This window comes from Telmatherina bonti (genome assembly GCF_933228915.1).
Source record: "Telmatherina bonti genome assembly, chromosome: 9".
NCBI classification, from domain to species: Eukaryota; Metazoa; Chordata; class Actinopteri; order Atheriniformes; family Telmatherinidae; genus Telmatherina; species Telmatherina bonti.
In genome coordinates this window covers 16,306,081-16,318,271 of record NC_136627.1, presented here as the reverse complement: position 1 = coordinate 16,318,271, position 12,191 = coordinate 16,306,081, and the positions used below count along the sequence as shown (strand labels likewise).

Sequence of the window (12,191 nt, the reverse complement as noted above, 5' to 3'; positions counted from 1 at the left end):
ATACAGTTTTATCATATCAGATTAAATTTGACACTAGAATGTTTTGTCATATAAACAAATTAAAGCATGTGATTTAATTTAATCTTTTGAATAAATAAGAGGTTTAACTGAAAACTTATTGCCTCATATAAAAACATGGTTTTGTTACAAGATTATTTATTCACCAGTTTGACAGGTGAAAATGGTAATCTGTGTTTAAGACAACACATCTACGTTGCATACCTCCTTCGCCCTTGACTGTCCAGGGAGAAATACAAAGTTTTGCTATAACTTGATTACTACATGAAAGTTGTGCTGAGATAATCGGTTGACTTAACAGTCCAGTGATCATTAATCAGCAAAATTGTTTCAATTGTAATTGTTTTCAAATCAAACCAGTCTTTTATTGATTGATATCAATCTAAAACTACTGATTACATGACAAAAAAGGGATTTTAAATCCATTTTTAAACATTTAACACCAAACGTATTTACACCATGAGAGAAAACTGCTGTAAGTTATATTTCTGTTTTTGTTTCCAGAAACATCAAGATGCCTGATCACAGGAGCGGAGATGATTAATGTATACATCATTACAAAACTTCTTTTTTTTTTTTTCCTTCCCTTTTTGTCTTCATGTTCAAACTGAACAGCAACACTGTTTCATTTGTTTTCTCAAACTAACCTGAGCAATGCTGCTTTGTTTCTTTATTTCTACTTGTGAGCTACAGAATTTCTTCAATCTTTTTTTTTTATACATCTGAAAATGTAACAAGCAGAAAAGTTGGAGCCATAAATAAAAACACTCCCAAAACAAACAAACAAAAAAAAAAAAAATCCATGTAGGTTTGTTGAAGTGACTCAAAATATTTATTCATTTCAACATTCTCTTTTTGATTTGTCACAAGTTTGTTTGAGTTTTATTTACAACAAAAAAGTACAATATTGGCACAAAAAAATGCTCATAAATAAGTGAACATTTCATTTTTTTATATGTACCTTTAAAATAGGTACATATTTACCTACAGGATCCTTCCACTTCAGTGTTTGTTTTGTATAAGATGTGCAGTGTCTAAATACTGTTAAACATAAGGGCAAACAAATTTAAATACAAAGCTGAATGTATACAGGTTTAGCTAAATATCATTAATACAACAAAATGCGTAAACAGAATGAGAAATATTGATCTGTTTTTAAATTACACTTGATCAACTTTAGAAACAAAGTGCAATTAAGCAGATTATGTCTCAACCTGCAGATACAGTGTATCCATTTGTCTTGGAAGGCACTACAGGCGCTGTAAACGTGTAAAACATCATAGATTTTCTTTAATATTACAGTGGTTATCAGAGCAGCTTGACCCTTCAACTTTGATACAAGCTCTTTATAATTTGGCCCCAATCAATAGTAAAACTTCATCAAGGACCAGTAATTTGTTCACAGAGTGGGTACACAAACTAAGACACTAAAATAAAAATCTATTTTCACATCAGGTTTTTCAGCTCTCACAGGCACATTTTGACAACATTCATCATGCCATTCAATACGTAATGCTCCCATCCACTTGTCTTTGATTGTGTTATAACACTCATTGATGTTGTGTTGCTGTGTTTTAAAAGAATAGTTTTTCATAGTTTGGTTGACTTTTTGTTTGTAGTAACCATTTCATAGATTTCCTTTCCTCATGCCTAAAGACAATAAGCTTGAGCTTGACAAGAGTCCTCTTTTAAACAACTCATAGCCGATGTAGGCAGAGAAGACACACATCATAACCAAAAGGCTCGAGGACATTGTGATGTATAAAAGCTACGCTCAGTGAAAACATTGTGTTCTCTTCTGGTCTGGATAATCTCCCCCGTATGAAAGCTTTTGCACCGTTTCATTTACGCAAACAAGGAAGAAAGTAAAACAAAAAAAAGTTCACTTCTGTTAGTTGTTTGAGGAAGGGTTTTGGGGGTGGAATTTCCCTTTAGGGGGTGGTTGATCTGTCTGTGTTTCTACCTCCACGCGCCACGCTGATGATTGCAGTCTAAAATCAGAGCTGAGCGCTGCGCGGTGATGCAGGCCAACCCCCGCCCCCTTCTCCACAGGCGTGGACGGGCTCTGCTCGCTGTCCCTTGGCCTATTCACAGTGCTCGCCCGTCCTTTTACTCTCAGTCATTTGATGCGGTGCCGCACCAGCGAGGACTCATCTGTGATCTCCCCGGAACGGTCTCTGCGTCTGCAGGGCAGGAGCAGCAGGAGCAGCAGGACGATGAGGACTACTGCACACACTGCCATCAGGGCGTAGGAGATCACCCACAGAAGAGGCTCCTTGAGCACCCCGCTGGAGCAGTCAGCTGCCACATCAGTGGCTGAAAAAGGTCCTGCAATCTCTGACAGAGCCACTCCGCCATTTACTGTAAAGAATAACAAGACAAACTGCTGCAGACAGGGTCCTCAGTGCCAAATGCTGGACACATGCACATAAACATGAATACATCTGATGCAAACCTCAAGCAAAGTTCCTACTAAACTCTAAAGTAAAGTTAATATGCAACTTAAACATGCTTATACACACTTACACACCCTCTATGCTAAAAACTGATAATTTAACCAACTAATCCTGATCCGGGGTCATTAGAAAGACAAGTGAAAGAGGTGTTGACGAAAACACTGAGATTATTTTATACCCAGCTTTTTGTTTGAATTTTTCTGGATTTCAGCAGTCTGCTCAGAGATTTGGAACCCTTCCTGTCACAAGCCTGCATCCTCTGCCTTAAGCCTACATCTGCTGCAAGCGTGTTTGCTTAATACACAACACAAGAAATCTTTGTACTTTGATGAGAGTGGATAGACTTGCCCAGTCTCTAGTCTGCCTGTGTCTACCGGACGCCTCAGCTCTTTATAGGTTAAGGTTAAACTTTTACTGGTTAGCGGCGGGTCAGCAGAATATCCTGCCAAGCTGTTCACTGGTTTTATCAGACAATACATCTCACTGAAGGTTTTTTTTAAATCAGTATGTTATGAAGACATGCAGAAACACAGAGGACTTCTGAGAAGGAACTTTTCCACTTTGCTTAACATCACATGTCCTAATCTTTCGAGGAGCGTTATCAGCAACATTCACAGCAGCTGGAAGTTATTTGTTGTCATGCTGCTGATTATAAAACTTTACATCTGTTCATAAAATTATTTGAATCTTGTAATGCAAACACGAATCAACTAATCACTGTGTAGTTTTAACTTATTGATTTTTTTCTGACTGTACCTGGTCACAATGAATGATTTCGAGGCATTTGAGTCTTTATTATATATTAAGAGTGGGAAAATCTAATAAAAAAAATCGAATATTGGGATTTTTTTGCTTCACAATTTTAAAATCTTTTTTTTTTTTTTTGTTAAAAAAATCTATTTTGTTTTTCAAACAAATAAAAATAATCCATTATAAATTTTTTGTCATTTTTATTGATCTTTTACTTGTCTTCTTGGGCATTATAGCAGCAGAATGATGGTCTGGTTCCTGTGTTGTTTTTTCCTCATTTAAATCAAGAAAAGTGACAAGTAAAAAAAGTTTTCTACATTTTCTTTTTGTTTTTAGTCTGCAAAAATCAGAAATAGAGGAATCATGAGAATCGCAATCTAAATCGAATCTGCACCCAAAAAATCATACTGTCACTGCCCTAATAAATATAGAAGAGTACACTGAGATATACTGAAACAATAATTATTGATGTCATGATTACATTTATTTCTGCTTGTTGGGAACCATTCTAAAATCAGCAGTGAAATAATTTGTTAAAATGAACTTTCTATAATTAGTGGCCCGATTTGCTGTGTTTACAGCGATAAAACTAATCATGCATAAAGGCAGATTTGTTGGAATGAAGTTAGCAACAATGCAGGTCCTGTTTGTAGCCTCACCTGCACAGCTGCTCAGTGCAAAGCCCAGTCGCCGCTGAGCACGGTCAAACACCACATAGAAGCCTTCCATTACAGTAGCCCCAATCACGAGGCCGTTGGCTGATGAGGACACTCCAAAACGGAAACAGTCCAATGTGCCATCCACATCCATGATTGGCTGGATGTATAACTGCAAAACAACAGAACACCAGGACCTGTGAGTGCATCTGATGTTAAAGGAGACGCTCAGGAGAGATGAAGTGTTTTTTCCAGCTACCTGAGGCAGGATGGTGATGCGGTAAGACTGACTGGTGTTGGTGGCTCTTAGGTAGATGGACAGCTTGGGGAAAAACCGCCAGGGGGTCTCCCCCTTCATCCAGCATGCAAGCTTGGTACCGTCCCAGAACCCTGAAGAAAAATCTTGAATCTAACAGAGTACAAAGAGAAAGACGAAGACAAAGCGAGAGAAAAGAACAGAGGCAGAGAGAGAGATAAAAAGGCAAAAAGCAGAAGGTCAGTACAGCACAAAAACATATTTTGATGTTTTCTTTCATTGTGCCACTTGGGATTCTTCTGCAAGGATGTGGATGCATTTACTGAAAAATGTTCAAATTAACCTTGAGTGTGGCTCCAAAAAACAGAATGGTAAATTAACAAAGTCATGGAGCATTCAAATGTATTTTAATAGCAGGAAAAACCCTACATTTTTCAACCTAAAGCTACTAACATCCTTGAACAGTGAGTGTCTGTTATTCTCTTCTGCACGTCTTTGCTCTGACAGCACATTTCATCACTGCCTGAGCAGAGAAGGCAACGTACCAGAGAGCTGCGTGTGATGGCTTCTACCACTGCATTGAAGACATTGACAGGAAGTCGCAGGAGTGTCGTTCCACTGTCAACTATAGCTTTATCTGTGTTATACTGAAAGACAAAGAAAGTAGCGAGTAGTGAGTTATTTCTTAGTTCAACAGGCTTCTATGCAGGAAGACTTACAACAAACAGAATAAAAAATGAGGAGATTCTTACACAAGCAGAAAAACCAGATCACACATTCCTTTCCAGTACTGAAACTCAAATTCATTCATGTGCTTTAACCTTGACATAAAATAATTTCCACTTTACATGTATTTAGTTATTAGTTTTACTAGCAGTTTAACTAAGGTGGCCCTTGGCCATCTTTACAAGGCAAAGGGGGTTTGAACAATGAGAAAAAGAAGAGTTTTAGGTTTACCTCTTTGCAGTCCAGATTCAGATTCTGGTCTCCGACCTCCAGCTTCAAAACCTCCACTTGATAATACCATTCTTCTATTATAGGGGTGTACCACACTGACCCCCGATACAGAGTTGGTTCAGCTCCACCCATTATCTACAAAAGAAAGAGGGAGAAAAAAAAAAAGAATTCTTGCGAAGGTTTATCTCTTTTCACATTCTAGCAACACACACAAGCACGTTGCCATCTAATCCATTTGTCTGCATCGCCGGGTCGCATGATGGAGATGCAGTGAGGGAGGCGCCAAGGTCATATGTATAACAGTGATGGACCTGCTCTCAGTGGGATACTATCTTAGCTTAATTAGCTCCTCTCTAACTAGATTGGGTTTTCAAAGGAAAAATAAAACGACAAGGGGAATATATGTTTTGAAATTACACTGAGGTACTCTGTCTGATCTACTGGCTGCCATTATTATGGGATTATTATTATTGGGAAGTTGGTCAACGGTATTATACTAATTCAGATTAACTGCTGCTGTCTATGTTAACCCCATATAATACCCCAAATAAAAGGTAGGATTATTCAGAAATAAACTGAATCTGAACCTATCTAACTCATCTAACCATCCTGATTACTTACTAGACTTCCACCCGGAGGATCAGCTGTGCTGCTGGCTGAGAGTCCAGCCCCGCACATCTGGAGGGAAAAGATGTCAGGAATTCCCAGTTGTTTCACCACAGAGTTGAAGAAGGGTTCCACAGATGAGTCAGGCTGATGAAGGAATATGAGGGCGAAAAGCATTGACTTCAATTGATGGATTTAAACTTTGGATTTTAAGTTTTTACTTTTGTCTGCTTTATCACAGTAGTAAAAAAAACCCAATAACTTAATGCATCATTTCAGGAACAGAATATTTGTATCATGGTCACATGAAAACATGCCTAATGCATTTCCACAAACTTACAAGTAAGATATTTTATATATATATATATATACACATATATATATATATATATATATATATATACATATATATACATATATATACACATATATATACATATATATACACATATATACACATATATATACATATATATACACATATATATACATATATATATATATATACACACATATATATACATATATATACACATATATATACATATATATATATATATACACACATATATATATATATATATATACATATATATATATATATATATATATATATATATACATATACATATATACATATACATATATATATATACATATATATATATATACATATATATATATATATATACATATACATATATATATATACATATACATATATACATATACATATATATATATACATATATATATATATACATATATATATATATATATACATATATATATATATACATATATATATATATATATACATATATATATATATACATATATATATATATATATATATACATATATATATATATATATATATATATATATATATATATATACATATATATATATATATACATATATATATATATATATATATATATATACATATATATATATATATATATATATATACATATATATATATATATATACATATATATATATATATATATATATATATATATATATATATATATATATACATATATATATACATATGTATATAAAAAAAGAATGTCCATTTCTGGAGCTCAAATCTGTCTAGATAGCTGCACATTGCAGTTTAAACATCAGTATGTAAAGTTATCTGCTGCAGACAGATAAACACACAAAACCCTGACCATAACTACCAGTGTATGCATTGACTGGGTTCACAGGTATAAAACAGTGCTGTGCTCCTTGACTAAACAATTTTCTGTCTCATTTTCCTCAGAAAGTTCCTCATGTCAGTGCTATGTTATCATGTCACGCATGACAAACTGCCCTCAGGCAAGCTGAACAGGATCTCTCAGGAGACACCAACAACACAAAGTGGTCACTGTGAGCATATCTGCTCTTCAATCGCTGGTATTTGATCCCAAAGGTTGCTGTAGTCAGCAGAGAATGAAAGACCCCTTTGTGCCACTCTGCACTGACGTCATTCATTCCCAATTAAAACCAAAATGATCATGTCAATGACTGGCGATGCTGGGCAATGCACCTAAACATTTCATACAAACATGCACACGATGCTCTTTAATGTCTCTTCATAACTGAATTGTATTCATTCAGAGTATAAGAGGCAATGAGTAAAGGATATAATACATGATAAACTACAAAAGTACTTTAAAGGTGAGTCTCCACCTCCACCAACAAAAGGCTGCAAAGCGTTGACTGTTGAATATAACCCATGAAAATGAAACTTCTCTGTTGTCATGTGAAACATCAACGATCGAATTAAGATCAAATCTCAGACTGAAAAGTTATGCAGATCTTGTAACCGATGCAAGGAGTACCAGGAATCTCGGTGGTACTGAAAGATTCAGCAGAAAAACCGTATGAAGTAAATTATATTTTTTCTCACTGTGATTTTTCCCTCTTAAACTGCAAATATTTTTACATTCAGATATTTTATTGATCACAAAGAGCAATTTATATGCAGTTAAGCTTGTTCATTAAAATAAAATAAATAAATAATAAACAATACTACAATGATATGAGTCAAACAGCAACATTACTAAACTAGTGAAAGTGTGCAAATAACTGCAGGAGTCACTCCTCACACCACGCCAGTCTATTTTTATGCATTTTGTGTGTAATATAAACAAAATGGAAATGTAACTTGTAGACAACAACTATAAAAAAAAAAGAAAAAAAGGTGAAAGCAGAAACCAGTAAGTACATGTGGTGAGACTGGGATGATTTCCCACATATTTAATACATTTAAATATATTTAAAGTTCCACTAGATATACACTTTCATTCCTTTTTGATGATGGGGACAAATTAGACGACAAAATCAAAATAAATTCCTGTGGTAAATAAATAGCGTGGGAACATCCTCTTTTGCATGCTTGAATCATGGATTATTAATGGCAATTTTAAAGATATTAATGGATTTAACTATAAGAGCATCTGTCTCACCCTTGCCAGCATAGGGTAGGCCAGTCCCAGTATGCCCTGCCAGTTGATCCCAGGGAGGAAGAAGCCGTCAGATGACAAGATGGCAGCAATGCTAATGATGATGGTGCCATTTGGGCCCTTGGGGATGGACACCTCGTCGCTGCCCAGCTCACCTTCCCAGTTGCCTTGTGTGTACCTGACAGCTACAGGCTGACCATCTGACTGGTAGGTACTAGAGCTAAAATAATGGGGGAGGAGTGTGTGAACAGTCATTTACTTTATTACTTATTACACGGAATTTAAAATTTGCACAAATATCGCATTAAAGAAAAAGAACGAGAAAATATTTCACGTCAGAAAAATTGTTCTTACATTTCAAAACAAAGTTGTGACTAACCCATGGACATACTGAAAACATGTATTTTGATAGTAACCATCAAAAAAGTAAAACGTTTTCTGTTAAATTTTGTACATATCAGGATATCATAAAAAAATATTCTGCACATTATAAAATCTAAAAATAAGGTAAACACGACCTAAGATTTAACACAACACATACTATGATACCATTTACATTCGCACCAGAAATCTGATCTCTCATCGGACTTCTGGTATTGCCTGTTATTCAGTTGTTAAATTGTTTGATTATTTAGTTATTTAATTTTGTTGCTAATTCAGATGTAAGCAGCATAATGTCATTTGTTTAATTAGATAATGACCCATTCTGGGGAAATCTATAAGAAATAACATTACACTCAGATAATACTCTTCTTGCACTCTTAAAACTTGGAAGACCAAAAGACGAAGATTGAAAAACAGAATCCCCATCACGCAATGGCAGACGCTTGCCACATGTAGGCCGGCTATCATTTATTTCTCTTTCTTGCTTTTAAGTGTTATTTTTCATGGAGTATTAGCACCAACACTGGAACAGCTAATGCTAGGAGAACATAAATGTATCCCCCAAAGAGAATCTGATCATGGACTTTTAAAAAAAAATGCAAACCTTTCTTTAAAAAAATTTTCACCTTTCTGTTGTGTCATGTAACTACGTCAGATCAGATTACAAAACTGATTTTATTACTTACAATAATCAGGTTTTATGGTCAAATGGGCTCTAAAACGTGCCATGTATTTGAGAAAAGCTACATTTTGGCTTTCTCCTCTTTGCTTCAGTTCTTTCAGGTCTGCTAGTATTTACTAATCAAAACTCTCTTGGAGTCAGGACATTGACCGGGCTATTGATAGATTTGCTGTTGTGTTTTGGATTATTGTCCTGTTGCATAACCCCATTTCAGCCATGAGCTTTAGCCATGAGGCTGCAACGATTAGTCGACAATGAAAAATCATTGACACAAAATTTCATTGTCGACGCGTTGCGTTATAAATACCCGTAACGGCTTTGCTAATAAAACACTGCACCAGGCAACTTAACACCATTTACCAACCACAGTTTTTCAGACAGTATAAGAACTCTAAACCCCAAGCAAATTATGCAAAGAACCACAGGAAGTGCTGGGGGCAGTATTGTCATTTTGTGCAGCGTCTTTGTTTAAACAACGACGAACAAACCTATTTCCAAAGTTTGGGGGTATTTCACGCTAAAAAATAGTGTCAAACAGGTGAAATGTGTCGTCTGCCGCGCAGCGTTGGCGTACCACGGCAGCACGACAGTCATGCATGAGCATCTAAAACGAAAGCACCTCAGAGTCATGGTTTCCAGCATTATGGATGGCAAAGTTAGAATTAGCGAGTAGCAATGTGCTGATGTTACTTCTGCCCAAGAGGTTATGTTTTTACCGTTGTTTATCTGTTTGTCTTCAAGATAACTCAAAAAGTGATGGACAGATTTTCATGAAATTTTCAGGAGTTGTTGGAAATGTAAAAAAAAAGGAGGAAGTGATTTAATTTTGTGATGATCCGGATCACTGTTTGGATTCAGGAATTTTTTAAAGGAGACTGGCCCTTGTTTACTTTTTACAAAACAGATTGTTTACAATTTTACACTTGTGAGCAATCTTTCTCACTGTAAAATGATTGTTTGGCAATAGCTTTATAACCCCCTCCCACACCAATGAGCAGCAACGCTTCTCTCAGATCCCTGAAAATGTCAGTCCTCGTTGGGATTATGAACACACACCCGCCTGCTCCAGACCAAAAAACCTCCAAAACTTCTGCTGTCAGACGGGTGTTCACACTTGCTGAGGATCAATTTGTCAAGTTTATTTGATTAACAGCACTTAGCACTTATCTTAATTCCTCTGTAAGCAGTCAGGGTGTATGTCTTTCAAGCTGCTTTTGTATTTCAGCTTAACTTTTATTTAATATAATATGCCATATAATTCAACTGAGGTTGCCTGTATCTATTTTATGTCCTAAGAGGAAGCACCTTGGAATTTGCAAGGGTTTTTGTTTTCATCTGGCTGTACATAGCGTTATACAAAGTGTTCCAGTCACTCACAGTTCCGTGTTGAAGTAGTGTGTAATGAATGGGTGGGGAGCCGCGGCCACAGCAAAGTTACTGCTGCCTGTATCCACCAGGATGTTCAGCTGAAAAAAAGAAACAAGGAAGAGTTTACTTTTCGGTTATCTGCTACCAAACCGAATGTGCAAAGCTTCATGCTATAAAAAAATAGCAAAATCATAGAGGGGATACATGACCAAGAAAACTTTAACCAGGAAAACTAGACAAGTGTTTGGTAAAAGTGAAGAGGCACAAATAAAAACATCTACTCAGAGTACATAAGATTTCATTTTCTTGTGTCACTGTCTATCTCATAGCATCCTACATTATATAAATTGTCTTTAGTGTATTTCAAATGTATTATTTAATTATCAAATTTAAATCAGGACACATACATAAAAAGACAATGTATATAAGATATTTCTTTTTTTATTACTTTTCTTTTTTTTTTTGTGAAAGACCATTGTTGAATTTGTCTTGTTTTCCTCATGGCACATGAGTAGAAAACAAATGCTAAACTGGAGTAGCAGTCATTTCTAGAGAGTTCAGGATCCCACCAATTACTACGATTACTTCGAGCAAAAATGACTGCACAGACTCTGACATAATTACTCTCAACTGTGCGATCCGTGTGACGAACATGACAGCCTTAAGCATCTGACATGACTTTATGATCCTTCCAGCCATTTGGGCGTGTGTCATGTGAACAGCGGGGACCAGCTAACAGCAGTTAGATAATTCTGACTTCCAGGCATCAAGTCAGCGAGGAGGAACTAATTAGCCAACAGACTTCTGTCACCTCTATAACTGAGCAGAGGCCATATTGACACTCTCGAGAAAGCATTTCTCACCATGACGGGGGTCATAAACCTCATGCACTACAACCACCTGATTGCTCAGCAACAGAGTGTTCTCTAAATTGGCTCTTCAGTGATGTCACATGGCCGTATACGTTTTTATTCAGCATGCTAAGTCACCAACTGCAACAATCAATCTAACAGCATTCCTCTTTGGCCATCATGGTACAGCAGAGTGGAACAGCATGAAGAAGTTTTAAATGTAAAAGTACGACATGTTTTTAAAATAGGTAAGAAAATAACTTCCTCCTGCTTTGCTTCTCAAGCCCGATGATTGGTCACACCCAAGAGCAACACGAGTTGGAAACCAAAAGTTTTATAAATACTTCCTTATAGCTCACACCCCATGATCAGGTGAAGTTAATCATTACGAAACAATGATGTCAAATGATTAAACATATCTCAGATCTTGGACACCCTCCCCAGAATCAATCCACACAAGTTCTGAACAAACCAAACAAGTCAGACTGGAAATGCCTCTGACTGGAACAGGGCAGCAAGGGCACTTCCCTGTTCCTGCATCAACCATTTCTTTCTAGCCAGTCCACAGTCCCTGAGCTCAGCTACTCAGCCTCGGGCAAATCTCTTCCCCTGCTGCGGCATCCTGCAGTTGAGCTTTCACTGTCTAATTGGCAGCGGCTCTATGGTGGCAACGTGCATCTGCTACCTGTTTGTACCAATTAGCAGATGTGAAGACTCTCCAGCCGACACCTCAGTCTGGCAGCGC

At 36.5% G+C, this 12,191-nt stretch overlaps 1 protein-coding gene across 1 annotated transcript in view; it reads right to left on the bottom strand.

Annotated features, from left to right (window-relative positions):
* Positions 1–1,769: 1,769 nt before the first annotated feature.
* bace2 (beta-secretase 2) overlaps positions 1,770–12,191 on the bottom strand; it is a 14,568-nt gene continuing 4,146 nt past the window's right edge. Inside the window, exons 2-9 of the mRNA XM_079246767.1 lie at positions 10,605–10,693; positions 8,165–8,381; positions 5,715–5,846; positions 5,094–5,228; positions 4,682–4,783; positions 4,140–4,289; positions 3,884–4,052; positions 1,770–2,379 (exon numbers count right to left, since the gene is read on the bottom strand). Of these exons, the coding sequence (XP_079102893.1) occupies positions 2,138–2,379; positions 3,884–4,052; positions 4,140–4,289; positions 4,682–4,783; positions 5,094–5,228; positions 5,715–5,846; positions 8,165–8,381; positions 10,605–10,693 (1,236 nt within the window). The 3' untranslated portion in view covers positions 1,770–2,137. The remainder of the gene's footprint in view (positions 2,380–3,883; positions 4,053–4,139; positions 4,290–4,681; positions 4,784–5,093; positions 5,229–5,714; positions 5,847–8,164; positions 8,382–10,604; positions 10,694–12,191) is intronic.